Here is a 17,860-nt window from a genome sequence, read left to right on the forward strand (position 1 = left end):
CAGCAGTCTCCTTTCACAGCACACGCAGCAGCGTGCTGCACAGCCAGCAGCCACGCTGGAGCGGCAAATGGGGAGGGCAGGGGGGGCATGTTAGCTGGATTAGCTTTAAAGGTGACGTATGTTTGACCTGTCATACCACCACTGAAGATGGATTTTGCCGCCTTTTATTTCAGATGAAACATGAATACATGAAAGACTTTATTAATTTATTGAAATAAATAGAACTTTTTTGCTTAATGGTTATTTTCTACGACTTGTGGAAAGGTTTCAGTCTTTTAAAAAACCTTCTTTGTTACTATTGCTGGGCAGCTTCTTCCCTCTCTGGGATTAAAGGGAGGTGGTATGGTAACTTGATCCACATCACAGGCGTCCATGTCATGTCCTGTCTGTGTCTGAGCTTATTCAGTAACCCAAATGTGTGTATGTCACTGCACAGGGTTGAATTTAAGGAATTATATAAGCATTTGCAGGACTGAGGTTTCCCCCTTGACTCTAAGGTGTTCAGCACTACAACTTCCGATAGATTCACTGGGCGATGAAGTACATACATCTCCCAGTAAGTCGAAAATCCAAGTTTATGGATTTGCACCAAAGTCATTGAGAGATGGACTAGGAGCAAATTTTTAAAGGATTTCTCTTCCCTTTTCGAAGATGTCTGCAATATTTATGGGTATCCTTTGCCCTACTTATGTACTTGACCTAACCCATGTGAAAGAGACACCAGCGTGGATGTAGTCAGACCTGTCCCTTGTGGTTTTGAGAGCAGATAAAAGGGCACTTGAGGTACAGTCTGTGTGTTCTCTGCTAGTCTGATAATGTCTCTTTTATTACAAATCTTGTAATTTATTATATTTGTTTAAATGCTGCAATTCCTATTTACTTGAGGAATATATGATCCATTCCTTAACGCTTCTGAAGTATTTTACACTAAATCTCTTTGTAGGTGGTCTTTGAAACAAATGAGGCAGGATTGAAGAAAACTATAAGTACAGCTCTGAAAAGAAGGAAAGGCTTTTAAAGAAATGCTTTTTTCCCCCTTTCAAAAGTCTAAGTCTTTTGGGTGTGCCAAAATTACATTTTTTTTCTTTACATAAAGAAGCATTTTTAAAATGAAAGCTGAGAAGTATATGTGTTCATTTGATTCAAGAAACTCAGTGTTAAGGAAGTGTCACAGAGCTCACAAGAAAAATGAAGACAATTGGCAGCACTGAAGAAAGAAAATTGTTAAAGAAATGATGTGGTATTGAGTACAGGTTCACAGGATTTTGGAATAGGAATGTTCTATGTAAATCAAGCAATTTGGTGGTAACATAAAAGAGGAATACCAAAGAGGAAAAGCAAGCTGTGGCCCTGCTGAGTCTTGTAACCAGTTCTATCAGGCAGAGTCCTGCTTTTCCCCAATACCTTGTGTGCATGCAGTGGAGTTTGCACACAGAATTCGCTGCACCGTATGAACTGCCCACAAAAGTTTATGCGTATGCATGACTCTATGCTTGGGCTAAAGTAATTTCAGGATTGCAGCCATATAATGTACAAATCTCGGTGAAACTTCATCCTTAAGGGTAATTGGGTGTGGATGATTGAGCCAATCTTCAGCTTGTTTAGAGTCAAAAGCATCATCTGTTGTGTTTAGCTAGCCATTTTCCTATGTTTCTTACCCTGAGCCAGAATTACAAGGAAAATCTTTGTTCTTTTTCTAATCTGTTTGGAAGCAAAGCAAGAAACCTTGTCACACCCTGTTCTTGTGAGAATTCCTTTGCTAGGAAAAGCGTCTGAATGTGGAGAAATTTACCTAAACTTGACATTCCTACTCATTAATCAGTCCTATTAAAAGTATCAAAAACCTTCTTCATTTTTCTCTTCAGTAGAAAGTAGATTATTAACACAACAGTAAACTTTGTCCTTTCTGTATTTCTCACCTTTGGTTAACATTTAACTTGCAGAAACTTAATCTCTTATATTCTGAGATCTGACAAGACTGTCATATGTAAGGCAGCGTGCGAGGGAAAAGGAAACAATGGTGCTACATGGATAGAATAACTCATCTATGTTGTGATGTATACAGGAGTATCACAGAAACCTGATGACTTAAAAAACCCCAAACTACCTTATTCAGTATAAGATTCCACTATCCCCCAAGCTGTTCCCCTAGTTGTAAGACCAAAAATAATAAATGCAGCAAATGATTTGCTGGAATTTCCTACTTAAAATAATGTGGTATATTCACATATTTAAATACAACTTCATGGCTGCAAAGTATTTAGTGTTTTGAATGGACTGTGGCGATACTTTCAGGATTCTTGCAGAACTGTGATACCCATCTTGATATAGCATGTATGATTTAAATCCTTGCTGAAGTGAGGACTTAATAAAAATATATTCGCAGAGCTTTTCAGTCCCAACCAGTCACTTTTATCACTGCCTTTTTATTTTTTCAGTTTCTTGTGCAAGCTATTAATTTTTCAAGGTAACGGAGGTTTTGAAGGAATCACTTATGAAAATAGGACATCTTATTTGTGCTATAAGGTCTGATCTTTACTTAACTATTTAGTCAAACTGCTGCTGGTTCTGTTGCCTAAGTAAAATTTTTCAGGGTTGGGCCAGCTGCTGAGGAGTTGCTTTATAGAAAGGCTATTTATGACTGGTCAGTATTTTTTTTAATGCTGTGAAACATTTTTTCAAGGTATTTATAGTGTTAATCTATTTGATTATTTTTTTCCCCCAGCATTTGAAGAGGGTGGGGGAGTGGCTTTTAAGTTCATTTCCTGGTTTTTATATAAATTCTTGAGAGCTGTGTCATACTACTTTCTGTAAATGATTGACATTAAACTGACCTTTATAAAGGAACTAAGAGAATAAAACTTGTTTTTAGGCCAATTTTTTGTCTTTCCTTTTCAATTTTAGGAAACACATTATTTCTCCAAAACAATACAGGTCAGTGTGCAGTATATTTACAAGGTTTTTAGTCCGAATTATAATTTTAAATATATAGTGTGATACTCCTTTTTTGTGTATTCTATTTTAAACAAATCCTGCTCAGTGAAAAAAAAAAAAAAAAGTACTTATGTGAACAAAATTTAAATGAAATTCAGCCAAATCACAACAATAAAAGTAGATAGTAGATTTCAATTTTACACGTAGAGAGCATATGATATTTTTTCTAGTTTTAATTTTACTACATAGCGGATTCATTCTTTCAGACTAAAATCTTGCAGAAACAACAGTCAAATAGAAGATTGCGGAGAATAAGAAAAGTGATAGAAACTGGAAACAGGTATTCAAAGAAGTGTTCTTAAATGTTGTTCACTTAAGGTTTTTTCTAGATCTTTTTCCATTACTGGGTACATCAAAACAGTCATTGCTTAAGAATTAATCCAATATAAGTTATACACTTGACTGCTTTCCTCTGGACTAAAGTGAACATTCAGATGAATTCGGTAGGAAAACTGGAGTTGTTCAAGTTTAATTCTTTAAATTTCCAAATACTGAAAAAGATACAATGTATTTCGTCTTAAATAAGTTTCTAAAAACTTTTTTAAATTTTTTTTTCTTTCTAGAAATAAAAATAGCCCACCATCTCACCCAGTCCTGTCTTCCATATCAGTTCTTTTTTGCTATCATCTAGGAACTGCTGTAAAAGGCTCGTTTCTAATCACAATACTGAGAATCCCAAGGATTATTCTCTTGTACCTTTATAGTATCCTAAAACAAAAGGTAGGTGTATACTTCTGTAACACTACAAGAATAGTAGCTAGAACGTGAGATTCATGAAAAAAATAGTGTGAAGAATATACTTCTTGCTTAAAGATGGATGACATGATGTAGATTTTATATTTTATACCACTTCCTTCATTAAGAAAGCTTCCCCCCCCCAACTCAGATATCAGTACTTCCTTTTTTTCTGTCAACTCAGACAACTTTAAAAGCAGAAAAAAATGACATTAAAACCTACCTTTATTTAGTGTTTGTATATAAAAGTTTTTATTAAAAATAAAGGGAAAATTTGGCAGAATGCTCTATTTAAAAATTTTGCATCATAACTCTTAAAAAAAGCAAAGGTAAGAACATTAATTCTTGCATATAAAATATACAGAAAATATGTCGTCTGCCTTGTAATGGGAGTTTATAGAAAGAATGTATGAAATAGGAACTATTCCAGATATTTGTGTAGGATCCAAACCACGTCTTTTAAGGTATATAAAAAATACAGCTGGACTATTTTGATTGTTGCTTGCCTTCTTTCTATCTTTCATACATCTCTGCATCTCTTCTTTTCTGCTGAAAACATACTATGCAATTAGCTCTGGCACTTTGGCAAGGAGAGAGGACTGTCATGACTGCACAGCTCTGATTTTAGAGGAATAGTTAGGCAAAGTTTTTAAATTCAGGTCTTTCCTCTAGAGCTTACCTTGGCCTTCAAGCATGTTATGTATAGTTATAACAGGGTATTTATATTCCCCATCCCTGGTACCTATGAGGCATGTCTATGGGGTATAGTTTGGTATTGCTTAAATAAATGCCCCTTACCTGAAAGCTCTGTAAGTGTCTGGGTTTATGTCACTTTTGTGCGAAAGCCTTTGTTACAAAGCTCGGTGCATTGGGTCAGCTAGGAACTTTCTTTAAAGATGATAGATGAGATGAGCTGGGCTAGACAGAAGATAGTTTTATACTTCTAGAGGAGGCAGAATAAGCAGTCTTGCTGGGTACACTGTTTTGCAACACGAATAGCTGTAAAAGATTTAACTAGCAAAGGAAGTATTGTGTCTATAGCAGTGCAGTACGAGCTCCTTTTGGTCCAGTTGCCGAGCATTCAGCTGAGGATGTGACGTGGCCCATAGCCGTAGCTGCTGCTAAAGAGGCTATAAAGTGCTCTGGCCACCTTATGTCCCCTGTCTGCTGAAGGAGTGCCCCCACCCCCACCCCCCCCCCCCCAAAGTAAACTTGCTCCTTCCCATGGGAGAAAGGATAGGCTATGGCCCCTTTCCATTGAGGCTGTCTTCCACAAAGGGCCAGAGTAGTGATACTAAAGGATGGAGAAGTGATGCTGCACTCGTGTAGAGCTCACCCAGACTTTGCTACCCGTGCAAAAAATGCTGCTGTTTTCTGTGAACAGCAGGTAAATTCACAGATGTGTTGTACACAGCTGTCTTCAAGCAGAATCAGAGAAGAGATGGCAGTTGAAGTCCCTTGCTCTAGGTTTTTAATAAAGAGTACTTACTGAGATTGATACAGTTTTAGTAAAATCATCTGTCCGGCAATACATGGCAAGATTAAAAGTATTTCTTTGCTGTCAGGAATTTGCATGTACAGTTGCCATTTTAAAGGAATTATTCCTGGAATATTTTCAAGAACTTCTTTGGAAAAAAGTTGGGAGGTTTGTGGTTTCTGCACAAACAGTGGTAGCTGTGGGGACCTGAGGTTTTCATATAGCTCTGCTTTCCAAAACAAAACAAAAACATTGTGACCTCTGGAAAAAGAAGGTTAAAAAGTCTCAAGTATCGCTGAACTGAACTTCCTTTTGCCGAGGAAAACATCCAGTTATTACATTTGGAAGGCTACCATGGCTACCAAGATGCCTTTTTCTTGTCTTGCTTGGCAAAATCTTTATATGATGAACAATTCTGAGCTTATCATGTGATGGGGGTGGGGGAGGGGGTGGAAAAAACACTGAGCTTTGCTGCTGGTTTTTGTGTATAATTAATATAGATTAATGGTCTGTTCTAATACATGCTTCTTCCTCCTGTCCTGAAAAATTAATGTATGCTCTGAGTCAATACACACACGTGTGCATACAATTCCTTCTGCCCATTTTATTTGTGTTCATTAGGGTACCATTCATTTCAGAACTGTGAATGTTTTTTGATAAACAAAAAAGTTAAAAATCTGTCAGTGTACTCCTTGATCACTGCGAAGTACTGTAAGGGTTACTGACTTGCCTGCCTGTTTTGTTCTCCAAGCAGCTGTTAGCTCATAAAGCTGCTTGCAGCACTTATTTTCTTTTCCCAGAGAAGAATCTTCCATCCACAGGAAGAAAAAAAAAAAATGCTCAGCTCATCAGTCATTAATACTGAAGGGTCTGAATTAAAAACAGTTCCTGTAATCCTAAAAGAAATATCTGCTGCCTAAGTGAATGTTTTATTAGAGGAGTCAGTCACCTGAAAAACAAGTTTTTCTAAAATAGCAGTCTGTTTGGGTCTAATTCTGTGTCCAGTAACCAAACATTTCATTCTATTGCAGGAGAGTGCATGTGCAAAGTGCCTGTTCAAGTGCTGTTTCTGCTGGTTTTGGTGCCAGGAAAGTTTCTTAAGATACTTTAACCAGGTACACTCTATCATCTCTCTGTCACTCAGCTGTCTGCATACCTAGTCTAGAAACCGTGTGTGAATGCTAGCTCCGCTTAGCACGACTAAAGCAACATCCAGTGCATGCAAGCCAGAGTTTCCTGCTGGTCACCTAAACTAAACGAACACGTTTCAAGTGTAGACGGAACTTGTTGCAGGGAAACAGGGAGCTGACAAACATGCACGGTGCAAAACTCTAGAAAACTTAATACAGCTTGAGACAACCCTTTCAGAGGGTCATGTGCTGTTTCTGTAGGTAAGACGACTTAAGGTTTTGTTGTGCCAGACAGGCTACTGAAATACAGAGGGTCCAAGGTGGAAGGAAGCAATGAAGAAGAAAGAAACCCGCCTGGAGATGTGTCATTAAACTAGATACAGTATTTTCCACCTGAATAAAGTCCTGAATAAAGAAACTTGAACTCCTGGCTGATTTCCATTATCAATATATCTGGGAATATGATCTGTGATGAAAAAGCCAGATGATATAATACTCTCTTCCTTTGAAAGACATCTTTGTTTTGTTAGCAGTTCTGTTTCAGAAGTGGTTTTATTAGAAATGGATGATTCCTGACATGCAGCAGTTTTTCAGATACTTGACTCCTGCTTTTTCCTTCCTGATCCCTTTCTCCAAATGTTTTCCAGCTCTATATACATCGTTGTAAATAGTTAATTTTTCTTTTTGTCAGTCCCCTTTTGTTATCTCTGGTGACTGTGGTATTCTTAATGTGAAAGGGAATCAGATGTTCCTGCTGATTCCTAACTCTGACTGTTGTGTTCTTTGTTCTCATTGCTGAGGGTAGCAGTGAAGTAAACAAGGCAATTCTGATAAAGGGTCTGACTTCTTCTTTAAAGTAGCTGCATAAATTAAGCTTAATCTTGGACAACTATGAAGAGAAAGTCTTTCACTTCTGCCTGGATTAAATACTTGTGCAGTGAAGTCCCTGGTTCTGGACAATGAATTTTCCAGACTTACATTTTTAGGTAGATCTTATGGTCACTGACTTGGTGAGGAGTCTCAGAGTTCGTTTTGACTCCAGGGTTTCCATTTGTAGTCACCTTTTCCTCTTGGCTTCCTGCCTTTCAATGAGATATCCAGCATCCTAGTGTTTACTTTCTCCAGCTGTTTTATGCTATGTGCTTGTTAAAAGAAGAATTAATTACTGTAACGTTCTTCCTTTTGTTTCAGAAGGCTGTATTGTAGTTTTTGTTCCCTTAGAAGATTTCCTGTTTCCTGATCTATTGTAGGCAAATTTCTGGTTTTATATGAGTTGTGGTTTTTAACCTAATGGTCATAATAGTGTGTTTGCTGTTAGATAATTGCCTGGTTGAACATCTTTTTGGCAAAGGTGATGGTGTTCCAAGTGCTCCAAGTCCAGGGCAATTTGGGCGAGGGTTAGAGGAGAAGAAAAGCAAGAACACACTTTAAGATTTTAATAGAAATTTTATCTGTATGAAGGGCTAACATTGGTCTTAGATTATTGAATTTCACAGATAATTAATGTATCTAATTATTTTTTTCTTTTTTTTTCTATAAAGAATGGATTCAAGCCTATTTCTTAAAAAAAAAATGGCTAAGGCTGAAAATCATTGTCTTCAATTTTGTAGTGTCTGCAGCAAAATGTAAAGAGGGGAAAAAAGGGAAAAAAAACCCAAGCTTGCAGTTTTAAGCAGCTTAAGCTGCTGGGTACAGCCTTGACATTTCACATGGATGTTAAATGTGGACTTAGGAGGGGTTAAAAAATTGCTTATACCTATGTTTCTAACATTTTTGAAAGTATATTTGGGTTCAAATTTTGATTTTTGTGTGAGTTGAAATGACTGAAATGTGGGACAGCTTTTACAAAAAGTTGGTCCAAAGCTCATTGTGTGAGTTAACATTCCTTACTATATTTTTGCCTTTTATTCTGGTATTACTTCCACTGTAGTAACAAGCATATAATTACCTGAAACTCTTAAAAACAAAAAAAAAAAAAAGAAAAAAAAAGCCTTCCCCATCACTTCTGCATTGTATTCTTCTTGTTATATTGCTTAGATGACTTAAATTCCTTCTCCTCCTTCATTCACAAGTTTAATGAGGATTAAACAGAGCCCCTTGTTTTCCCTCTGGGAAACTTGCAGACGAGAAACAGGTGCTGGAGGAAGTAACGCTGGTGACAGCGTGAGCTTTGTTCTTCCCATGCAGCTTCAACTAAGTGCTCTGTTACGTTATCAGAGTACTTTTCGGGCGGTGGTGCCATCTCTCAGGTGGGATTTAGCACAGAGTTTGGTAGTTTCACGCATCCTTGAAGTGACTCATTCTTTGCAGGCTCAGCTAAATTTTATTCAGCTCTCCTGGAACTTAACTGAAATGGGGAAAAAAGGTACCCTGGCATCTTCCCGCTGTGACAGAGTGCTGTGCTAGATGCTGACAGTTGGCATATTTGCAGTGGCAGTTGTTGGAAGAGGGATAATGTAAACCCAGCGTCCTGTGCAGATTGCCATGTGGATGATTACGTTCTGCCTTCCTAAATTTCTCTTGGATTTGCAACTGGATCCTGTGCTAAACTGTGGTGTAGCGTTGCTATGTGCTGTTAAACAGTTCACTCCTTAAGCTGTTCCATTTCAGTCATGGGCAAAGTGATTCATGTGTGTGTATAATCCATTAGTAACAATTGTAAAGCACTCTGGGTTCTATCTGGATGAAAAGTGCTTTGTGAATATAAAGTCATTATCCTTACTTGACAGTTCTGTTTGCCAACACTTGTCAGAATTGCCACAGATTTTTTCATCTTCTGGCTCTGATGGTTTCAGTATGTTCCAGATAAACATATCCAATCATCCCAAGTAAAAGCTGGGAGATTGAAATTTGTCTTCCATAAAAAGAATATACTGTGTTTTTATTTAATGTGGTTTGGGACCTACAAGGTCTGTCTTTCTCCTGCTTTCTTAAATTGTAGTGGCAGTCTTAACTTTTGATACATCAGAACGCTCACTTTTTTCCCCCCTTTACAGCCTTGTTGCAATGACTATTTTTTAAACAATATATCTATTTCAGGATAGTTTTGCTTTTCTGTGTCTGCTTTGGGTTCATCCTCAGCCAGCTGGCGAGCAACCGCTCCACAGCCCCTCGTGGATGTCTGACGGAGCTGCTGAGCAGTGTGTGGTGTCTGTGCTTCCACCCGCGCAGTTCCTGCCGTGCAGCCTTGCGGGCCCTGGGGTCACCGTCACCGAAGGCAGCGATGTGTTAGTTTGCATGTGCTGGTACTGAGACCCTTCACTGATACTGAAAACCAGCAACTGTCTAGCGTGAAAAAACAGAAGCAAATCTGTCTAATGGTCGTATATCCATGGCCGTTGGTTGTCTCTTAAGCTTTGGGTGGAAGCCTATCAGGAGGTTGTGGTTAAATGCCTTGTGGAGAAGTGACCTAGATAAAACCAAAATTAATGCATGCTAATGTAAGCACAGTTCTCCTCTGCACTGCCAAACACACTGTGCCTCACCCATCAAGTACTTCTTTTTCTTCCCAAAAACAATACTGCATTTTAATGTTACTGGAAAAATTGATTCTAGATGTTAAGCTAAATTTTCAATCATTTGAAAATACAGTTGGCTAAAATGTTCCTCTTCAATGAAATTACATATTTTTGCTTTCCCTCTAGAGGCTTTATGTATGTTATAACAGGAAATAATTCTTAGGTCTTTACTTGCTCCGTTAGGGTGAATCGCATAGGGGATAGAGGTGAACAAGGCTGACTAATTCTTGCTTTGATACCTTTTGCCTCTCCCCTATCCCATTTAAAAAAAAATAATAAAAAAAAATGTTGGGATTTCAGAAATCCTAAATTAGAACATTGTCACATTAACTGCAGAAGCCACTGTAAGCACCTCCAGTAACGATGTAATCACGATGCAATGGGCACTTAAAGCAGGATCCTTGTGGTCCAACCCCTGTAGCTGAAATGGAGCCCAGGCGTAGCAGTGTGATGCCGCAGGAAAGGACAGCCAGCTGCCCTCCGAGGAAAAGCTGGGTTGGTCCTGCCCACTGGGTGACAGCTAGGGAGGGAGCAGATGACCCACAGAGTAGGAAGCAAGGAAGGTTGAAGGACAAGATTTTCTCCACTAAGTCCAGATTGCAATTTAAGGTGGAATGGAAATAAAGGAAAGTTGTGCTTCTTGGACTGCTTGGGAAAATCCAGGAGGCTAAGGAAGGTTTTCTTACAGATGGTAATTAGCCTAAGAATAACCCCCCTCCCTGTTTCTGTATTAGCTGTTTGCTTGTCAGTTGGAAGTAGGGAAGGAGAATATTCTCCGTGTGTTTGTCAACCACGGGACAATAAATAGCTGTCTGCTGACAAGGCTGCAGAAAGGGCAGATTCAGTCCTGGAATGTGTGAGATTAAATACTTGCACCAGGAAGAGGGGGATAAACGGCCTTGTGCAAGTTGCTGGTTAGGTGATCAGCCTTATCTCGCGGCGGGGGGCTGGATTATCCTGATGTGTCTGCTTTCACAAGTGAAGGCCAAGAGCAAGCCCGTTAGCCATCTGTGAGTGTATCGAGAAGCGAAATAGCAGGGAGGGGTAAGACCTAAGACAAGATCAGCAAGAAGAATCAGTAGATGTAAACTGTTCACGAGTAAATGTCTGGAAGCTGGAAGAAGGTTCCTGAGGACAAGAGGGACAACTGTCTGGAATAGCTCCAAATGTAAGGGCTGGGGGAGGGGAAAGCCCTAAGTAGTTTAAAGAGGGGGCTTTCCACTTAAGAGAAGAAATTGTATAATGTGCTAATCTGGAATAGCCAGGGACCAGAGTGCCTGAAAGTCCCTTCCAGTCTTACATGTCCACATCTCTTCAGTGGCGCCTCGCAGGCCCACGTTGCTCTGACTTCCCACCACTATTTGAGAGGCACGATACAGCTTTCTCACCGGGTCGCTGACTGCTGTACGGCAGCCACAGAAACGTCACTGACTCTTGCTGCCACTGGATTTTGTTTTCTGAGGGAATTCCAGTGGCAGCTGTGACACTTGCAAGCTGAGACCCTTCGGAGTCCAGCCCGAGCTGCGCAGCATTGCGCTGGGTGGAGCTACCCCGGGCAGCCCCGAGAGAGATGGCAGCAACAAGGTCACGTCGGGATGAAAACACCAGCAGAGCAGAAAAAGCTCAAGTGGGATGTGAGACCAGCGTGTCTCCTGCTTCTTTTTTAAGAAGGTTCCGTTGCTATGGCAATCCTCTCTTCCCCAAGCTCATTTTATTAAAGCAAGCCCTAGAACGGAGGGCTGAATTCAGCTGTTACACAAAGTGGCAATTATTCTCAACAATTGGGGAACTTATGGCCTGGATCTGAGCCACAGCGCCTTTCTCATGAAACTAGCAGGTCAATTTTTCCAAGACCCTTGACATTCTGTGTTGTGAGGCACAGAAGGATGTATTCTTTAAATAGTTTTTTTTGCATACTGTGGTATTTGGAAATATGTAAACATTCACATTCCTTATTTATTCATCCTGACACTGAGAAACTAGTGTCTAGTTCCCAGGCTCCAAGCCAGAGGAAGCCTGTGTTCTTCACAAAGGTGGTTCTACAGTACCAACTTGCCGGTGCAAGGATAAAGACTGTTCCTGACCCCCTCTCCCTCAGGCTGTCTGACCAACGGTATGCTATCTCTGCCATTATTACTTGCTTGTCCCCATATCGATTCATTAAGCAAAGATAAAAACCATAATAGCTATACTGGGCCAGACTGAGCCTCCGTCTAGCTGTGTCCCATCTCCAGCAGTGGCTGTGGGTGAATGCTAAGGTAGAACGCGTGTGCATTTCCCTGTCCCCGTGCTGTTTCTGAATCTGTTTTCAGCCTAGGGACATACTGAGCTGAGTATCTTTTCTGTGTGTTTGATCACTCTCGGTGGATTCCTTTTCCCTGAACTTTCCCAGACTCCCTTGAGCTCATGCAGCCTTTTAAGAGCTGAAGCATCCTTTGTCCAGCAGTTCACAGCTTACAGACTTACAGTAAGAAGCAATACCATCTGCTTTCAAATTTGGCTCCTGCTACATCGTATGGTCCTCCCTCTGCTTAGTCCTTGTTCTGGAAGAAACAGTGAGCCATCTAACCCTACCTACCCTCTCCACATTTATCCTGATTGTGTAGCCTTCTTACCACATCCTCCTTCAGTCGTCTCCTTTCCAGCCAGAACAGCCCGGTGTATACAGTTGTTCCCCAGACAGAAGACATTCCATGCCTGGATCATTCCTGCAGCCCTTCTTAAATGTTTTCAAGTCCACTAAAGCTTTTGTGCATGGGAAAAGAGAATACATTCTGTAGAAAAACACCTTTAAGTAACCTGTTTGTAAATGATGGCAGGTTCTTAACTGACCATGGTCTACCGTCTTGGCCTTCGCAACTGTTTCTTCTTTGAAAGGGATTGGGTTGTTGCAACTGCAAAATTAATGGGATATCTAAGCTTTTTAGTCCAAAGTCCAAAATTATTTGCAAATACTGGTAATCGCTTGTGTGTTAGGATAAGGATGAGAAATCCCTTGAGTTCATTTCTGTGCCATTCTGAGTTTCATGGAAGCATAAATTTGCTTAAATATTAGACATGCATTTTTAGTATTTAGTTGGAGCGTGTAGATTTCTATGTGGCTGGATGGGATCAGGGTATGGGGTCTGTATGGGAAACACGGGAATTACGAGAGAAGTGCATGGAGCCACAGTCTAGGCTGAACAAGAAACCCTCCAAATATTTTTTTTTTTTTCTTAGAAATGTATTTTTTGCTGAAAGGTAGAGATCACTTGGCAGAGTCCTTAGCTGGTACTAGTAACATTCTTGCTTCACTTAGGCCAATGACTAGTTCTGTAGCCTTCACCAGTTCATTCGTTTGTGTCTCTCTCATTCCTTCTGTAAGGTTGGGTTATTACCTGGCTGCCTTTCTTGCTTGGATGTTATGACTAGTTGATACTTACATGATTTGTTGAAGTTTTAACTGTTATAAAAGCCATTCTTTATTAACTGGTTTGTAAAATGTCAAATCCCTATGCAGGTACTATTCGGTCCCCAGCATTATTTTCAGTCTTTCCAAGATAACTGTTCTAGTTAATAAATATCAGAAATTCTTTTCATTGTGCATTCCTCGGATACCAAAGTGGCTAATTCAAGAGTCCAAACAAATGGTTATTTATTTTAAGTTTGGAAACAATGTTTGTGCAAGTGCATATGCATTTTCAACATTCTTTTTCATTTTTAAAACAGGACATTTTTTTCTATTTATAATGAGTACATAATCTCTGTTTAGTTTATTGGCAAAATTTATACTGACCTCACCAGATCAGGATCTGCTCTGTGAATTGAGTTTTTAAGGGACAGAAACAAACTTAGAAAACCCCTTTCCACTTTGTGTCTCCTTTTCCTGGCTGTTAATGGGAGTGATGAAACAGATGTAACTTCTGGTATGTTATAGATAGGTCTATCCACGTTTGAAATATGCAGTGACAGCTACGGGCGGAGGACAGAGAGGGAGCTTGATTTGAGGCCGTCTACCCTACACCTGTGCCCTGGGGAGATGGTGGCCGCAAGGCTGGCACTGGCCCTACTGGCGTGCCCGCTCTCCTGCTGCCCCACGGCAGGTGCGGGATGGCTGCAGGCACCTGGCAGACCTGCCAGGTTGAGCGAGGCAGGTGGGACAAGGATGCTTCTCTTTCAGAAGTGTAGGCAAAGGTATTGTAGCCAACACCTGACCGAGGCAAAGAGTACACCTCTGCCGGTGCTGTTCTCCCAGGGGAAAGGGCCAGCGTCAGAATAAAGGAAAGTCATCACAGAAAGCATTTTTTCCTGCTTAGGAATGAAGCAAATTTGCTTGTTTAAATAGAATTTTATGCAGATACTCTACATGTTTCTGTAGTGTTCAGTGGAGTCTTTGATTTTTCTTAGAAAATAAATCCATGGTCTGCGTTTATACTTTTTCCATCTATGCATGTGTTTGCTACTACTTAAGTACAGTATTTACAGAGTGTCCCTGTTTACTTCTACTCTTGGTTTTTTTGCTTGTTATCAGAGAAAAAAAAGTCATGTAAAAAATAAATAATACCCACAATAAAGAGACAAAGGATCTTTGCATTTAATTTCTTTCTTTCTCTGTAACGTTTTAAGATAGGATCGCTATAGCTTTACTACGCTACAGTATGTGACAGAAATGGCTATGGGGTAAAATGACTCTGCAGAAATAAATTTTCTCTGCCTTCAGATATCTGAGGCTATTTGGTATTTTGATTTGTAAGTAAGAAAACACAGATTTTTCAGCAGGAGGTGTTTTGCAGTAGGCCAGTATAATTCACTTTCAGCAAACCAGTTACGGGCTTTTTTCACTTCCAGGTGAAGTAGAAAGTAATCTAAGCACCAAGTACATGTTGGGGTGTATAAATTCCTTCAGAACAGTAATCCCTTGCACATCGTGGTTCTTACTGACCGTACCACACGGGACTACTGTTTTGTGGCATAATCCACTTTCTAATATTTTGAGTAAAGGGAAACTACTCAGAAAACTTGCTGGTAAAGCACAAAGCATACATTTCAGGTGTTGAGTGCTGGTTTTCATAGCTGATCTTTTAGACACAGTTTAAAAACCTTGTTGAGAAGTTCCATAAATGGGACATATATGTCAGGTTATGCACAACAAGTGCTAAAATAATCCAATCCATGAAGGTAAATATTGCATCCTCCCCATCTGTCTTAGCAAATTTCCACAAAAAGAAATAGTCTAAAATTCTCAGTACATCAAAAAAAAATGTGAGTGCCCTTATTGCCTGAAATTCTGAGGGTTTTTTTTGTAACATAACATGCACTGGCCTAGTCCAGGGTCCTTTAGCTGCTCTTTTCCAGTTATTTTCACAATAGGTTTCATCATCCATTAAAGGGTTTATTTTATGACTATAGACAAAAGCTTGACTTCAGTAGCATAGGAATAGTTTGAAAAGGCCGTGTATAAAAGCTTTTTAATCATCAGCTCCTAAATGACTTGATAATTACATAATTTGATTGTTCTTACAATCTTACTTACTTACGTAGTTTGCCAGCAGTCTTGGAGATAGATTCATAGAAAATAAGGAAGTAAGTTTGTATAGCGTGACTCCAGGTAAGTAAGTGTTTTCTGGTAATTGTGTCATATTCATTAACAAAAATCAGGGTGGAGAACTTTGGTGTTTTAAAATAAATTCTGTAAAGGTGGGTTCAGAAATGTATTTAGTCACTGTTCTGGCATTTGCTAATGGTGGAAATTATGTAAAAAACCCTTTTGAAGTTAGAAGCGTAGTAGTTATAGTCACTTAAATTAAAATTGCCATATTATGCGAAATAACTCTTTATATTCATGAAGTCAATATTTCCGAATAGAATGTAAGGCTTTGCATTTTGCTGAAGTAAAATCAAGATTATAAGAGTCTTTCCTTTCTCACTGCATTATTATCTTCTTTCATTTCAGCATGCATACACAACTACAGCCATAAATGGGACAAATTTTTGTACATCAGCAAAGGATGCTGTCTTTATTTTGGCGAAGAATTCTGCTAAACTTACATCCATTAGCTGTTTTGGAGATTTTATCCTATTTCTAGGAAAGGTATGAGTAAGAAGAGTATTCTGTAAGAAAGAAGTGAAAAAACAGGGTTCAATTCTCTTCTACCTAAAGCAAATAAGGTTTCTCTCTGTTAAACTCAGTGTTGTTAATGGTGTAAACAGAGTCCAGGAGAGAAGATAATGTTTGAGGAATTTAATTCTTTTCATAGTCTTTACAGAGTTATTTTGTTGTATTACAGCAGTGTCCTTGGCCACTTTGACAGTACCCATTGCAGTCAGTCTTTGGTAAATACATAGTAAAGGATTGCCTCTGCCCTACAGAATTTACTCATTGAACTGAACACAAAGTGTGAAACTGTGTGATGCCAGAAACTGCATAGCTATCTCCCAGACAAGATGTGCTTTTAAAATATCGGCTGTAATGGATTTGCCTCAGGGTTTGGGGGGTTTTGGTTTTTTTAAGAAACATTTCTACATGATTAATGAGGCCGCATTTCTCTCTCGCTGCCCTTTACAGGTGTTTGTTGTATGTTTTACTGTTTTTGGAGGATTAATGGCATTTAACTACCATCGGGAGTTGCAGGCTTGGGTAGTCCCCCTGTTGCTGGTTGGATTTTTTGCCTACGTGATGTCCCATAGCTTTCTGTCTGTGTTTGAAGTGACAGCGGATGCCATGTTCCTTTGCTTTGCTATTGATATGGAAACAAATGATGGATCTGCAGAGAAGCCATACTTCGTGGATCAGGAACTGCTGGTAAACCCCAATAATAACAGCAAAGATATCTCAGCCATTCTAAGCTTTTGGGGGACTTTTTCTTTCCCCAAGACCTAGGAGTTTGAACCCCCAGCCCATGCTATTTCCTTTCCAACACCTTGGAACAGGCTGGGCTCAGGGATACAAATCATAAGTGAATTTATGAACTGAAGTAAACGGCTCCTTCTGACTCCTGTGTGCTAGCTATGACCTGCTGCTTTCTCTTAGACCATGCCCTGTCAGTAATGGCTGAATTTTTAGGCCTTATTAGATATATGTTCAATATATTGTTGGTAATTAAAAATATAAATTGATAGATGAGATAGCTGCAAAGATTGATCCGTGGGGTGCCCTAAGATTAGATTTTTATATTTGTTGTGACCTGCTGTACAGTGACGAGCAAGGATAAACAATAAGGAGCTTCTTGTTGCCAGCAGCAGGTCAGGGATCCATCCACATCCTATGGATGCTGTAGTTCTGAACAAACTTCATGCAAACTCAAGTTGTTCTGCTTCATACTTACACAGATTCTTTTGCCAGAATACTGTCTTCTGGCTCTTGATTAAATTCTTCTGCCTCTGGACTGGTTCTGTGTCTTTACCCTCATAGTTACTGTATTGTGTTACAAGCATTTCCATAGAGAATCATTATATAGCTAATAGTGATGGAGAGCTTTAGTTAATAGCTGTACTGATATATATGTGTATATATACGCCATCCCTTTCATATTAAGAGAATATCTGAAGATGCAGATGTTTTTTTCCTTTTGTGCTATTTTTACTAGTTCAGCCTTTTCCTTCATAAACCACGCAACAAAGAAGATTTTAGTGAATCATGAAAAACAAACTCAGCAGCCAGAATAGCTCATATGATACGAATGTTCTGGATGCGTTTCTTCAGGACAGTATCAGAAGAACTGCTTTGTTGTTTTTTTTTTTTAATGCTGCTGTTAGATTCCCTATAATGTTCATAGAATTTTGTTGAAAACAAAACCCAACAAAAAGGCAGCCTAAAGACAGGCTTAACCCTTTGTACAGAAGAAAGCAGACAGATATTCTTTGGCTTTGATTCAAAACAGTACTTAAGCACATGTCCCAAATAGGAATATGTTACTAAATGGAAAACTCTGAAGCCTTGACCTCTGTTCTCCCTCTGTTTTGCCAAATGCTAAAATACGTCTAAAGCCAATTCTCCTTCATGAAACAGGCTTTCCTTTCTCCACTTC

At 39.4% G+C, this 17,860-nt stretch overlaps 1 protein-coding gene across 3 annotated transcripts in view; it reads left to right on the forward strand.

Annotated features, from left to right (window-relative positions):
- Positions 1-17,860, forward strand: part of SLC44A3 (solute carrier family 44 member 3) — a 41,065-nt gene that overhangs the window by 21,166 nt on the left and 2,039 nt on the right. For all 3 annotated transcript variants that reach the window (XM_080407490.1, XM_080407489.1, XM_080407491.1), the window contains 4 exons: positions 3,558-3,714; positions 6,238-6,321; positions 15,787-15,924; positions 16,399-16,635. In XM_080407490.1, coding sequence (XP_080263616.1) covers positions 3,558-3,714; positions 6,238-6,321; positions 15,787-15,924; positions 16,399-16,635 — 616 coding nt within the window. The remainder of the gene's footprint in view (positions 1-3,557; positions 3,715-6,237; positions 6,322-15,786; positions 15,925-16,398; positions 16,636-17,860) is intronic.

The sequence above is a fragment of the Falco punctatus genome (assembly GCF_963210335.1).
Source record: "Falco punctatus genome assembly, chromosome: 11".
Classification (NCBI taxonomy): domain Eukaryota; kingdom Metazoa; phylum Chordata; class Aves; order Falconiformes; family Falconidae; genus Falco; species Falco punctatus.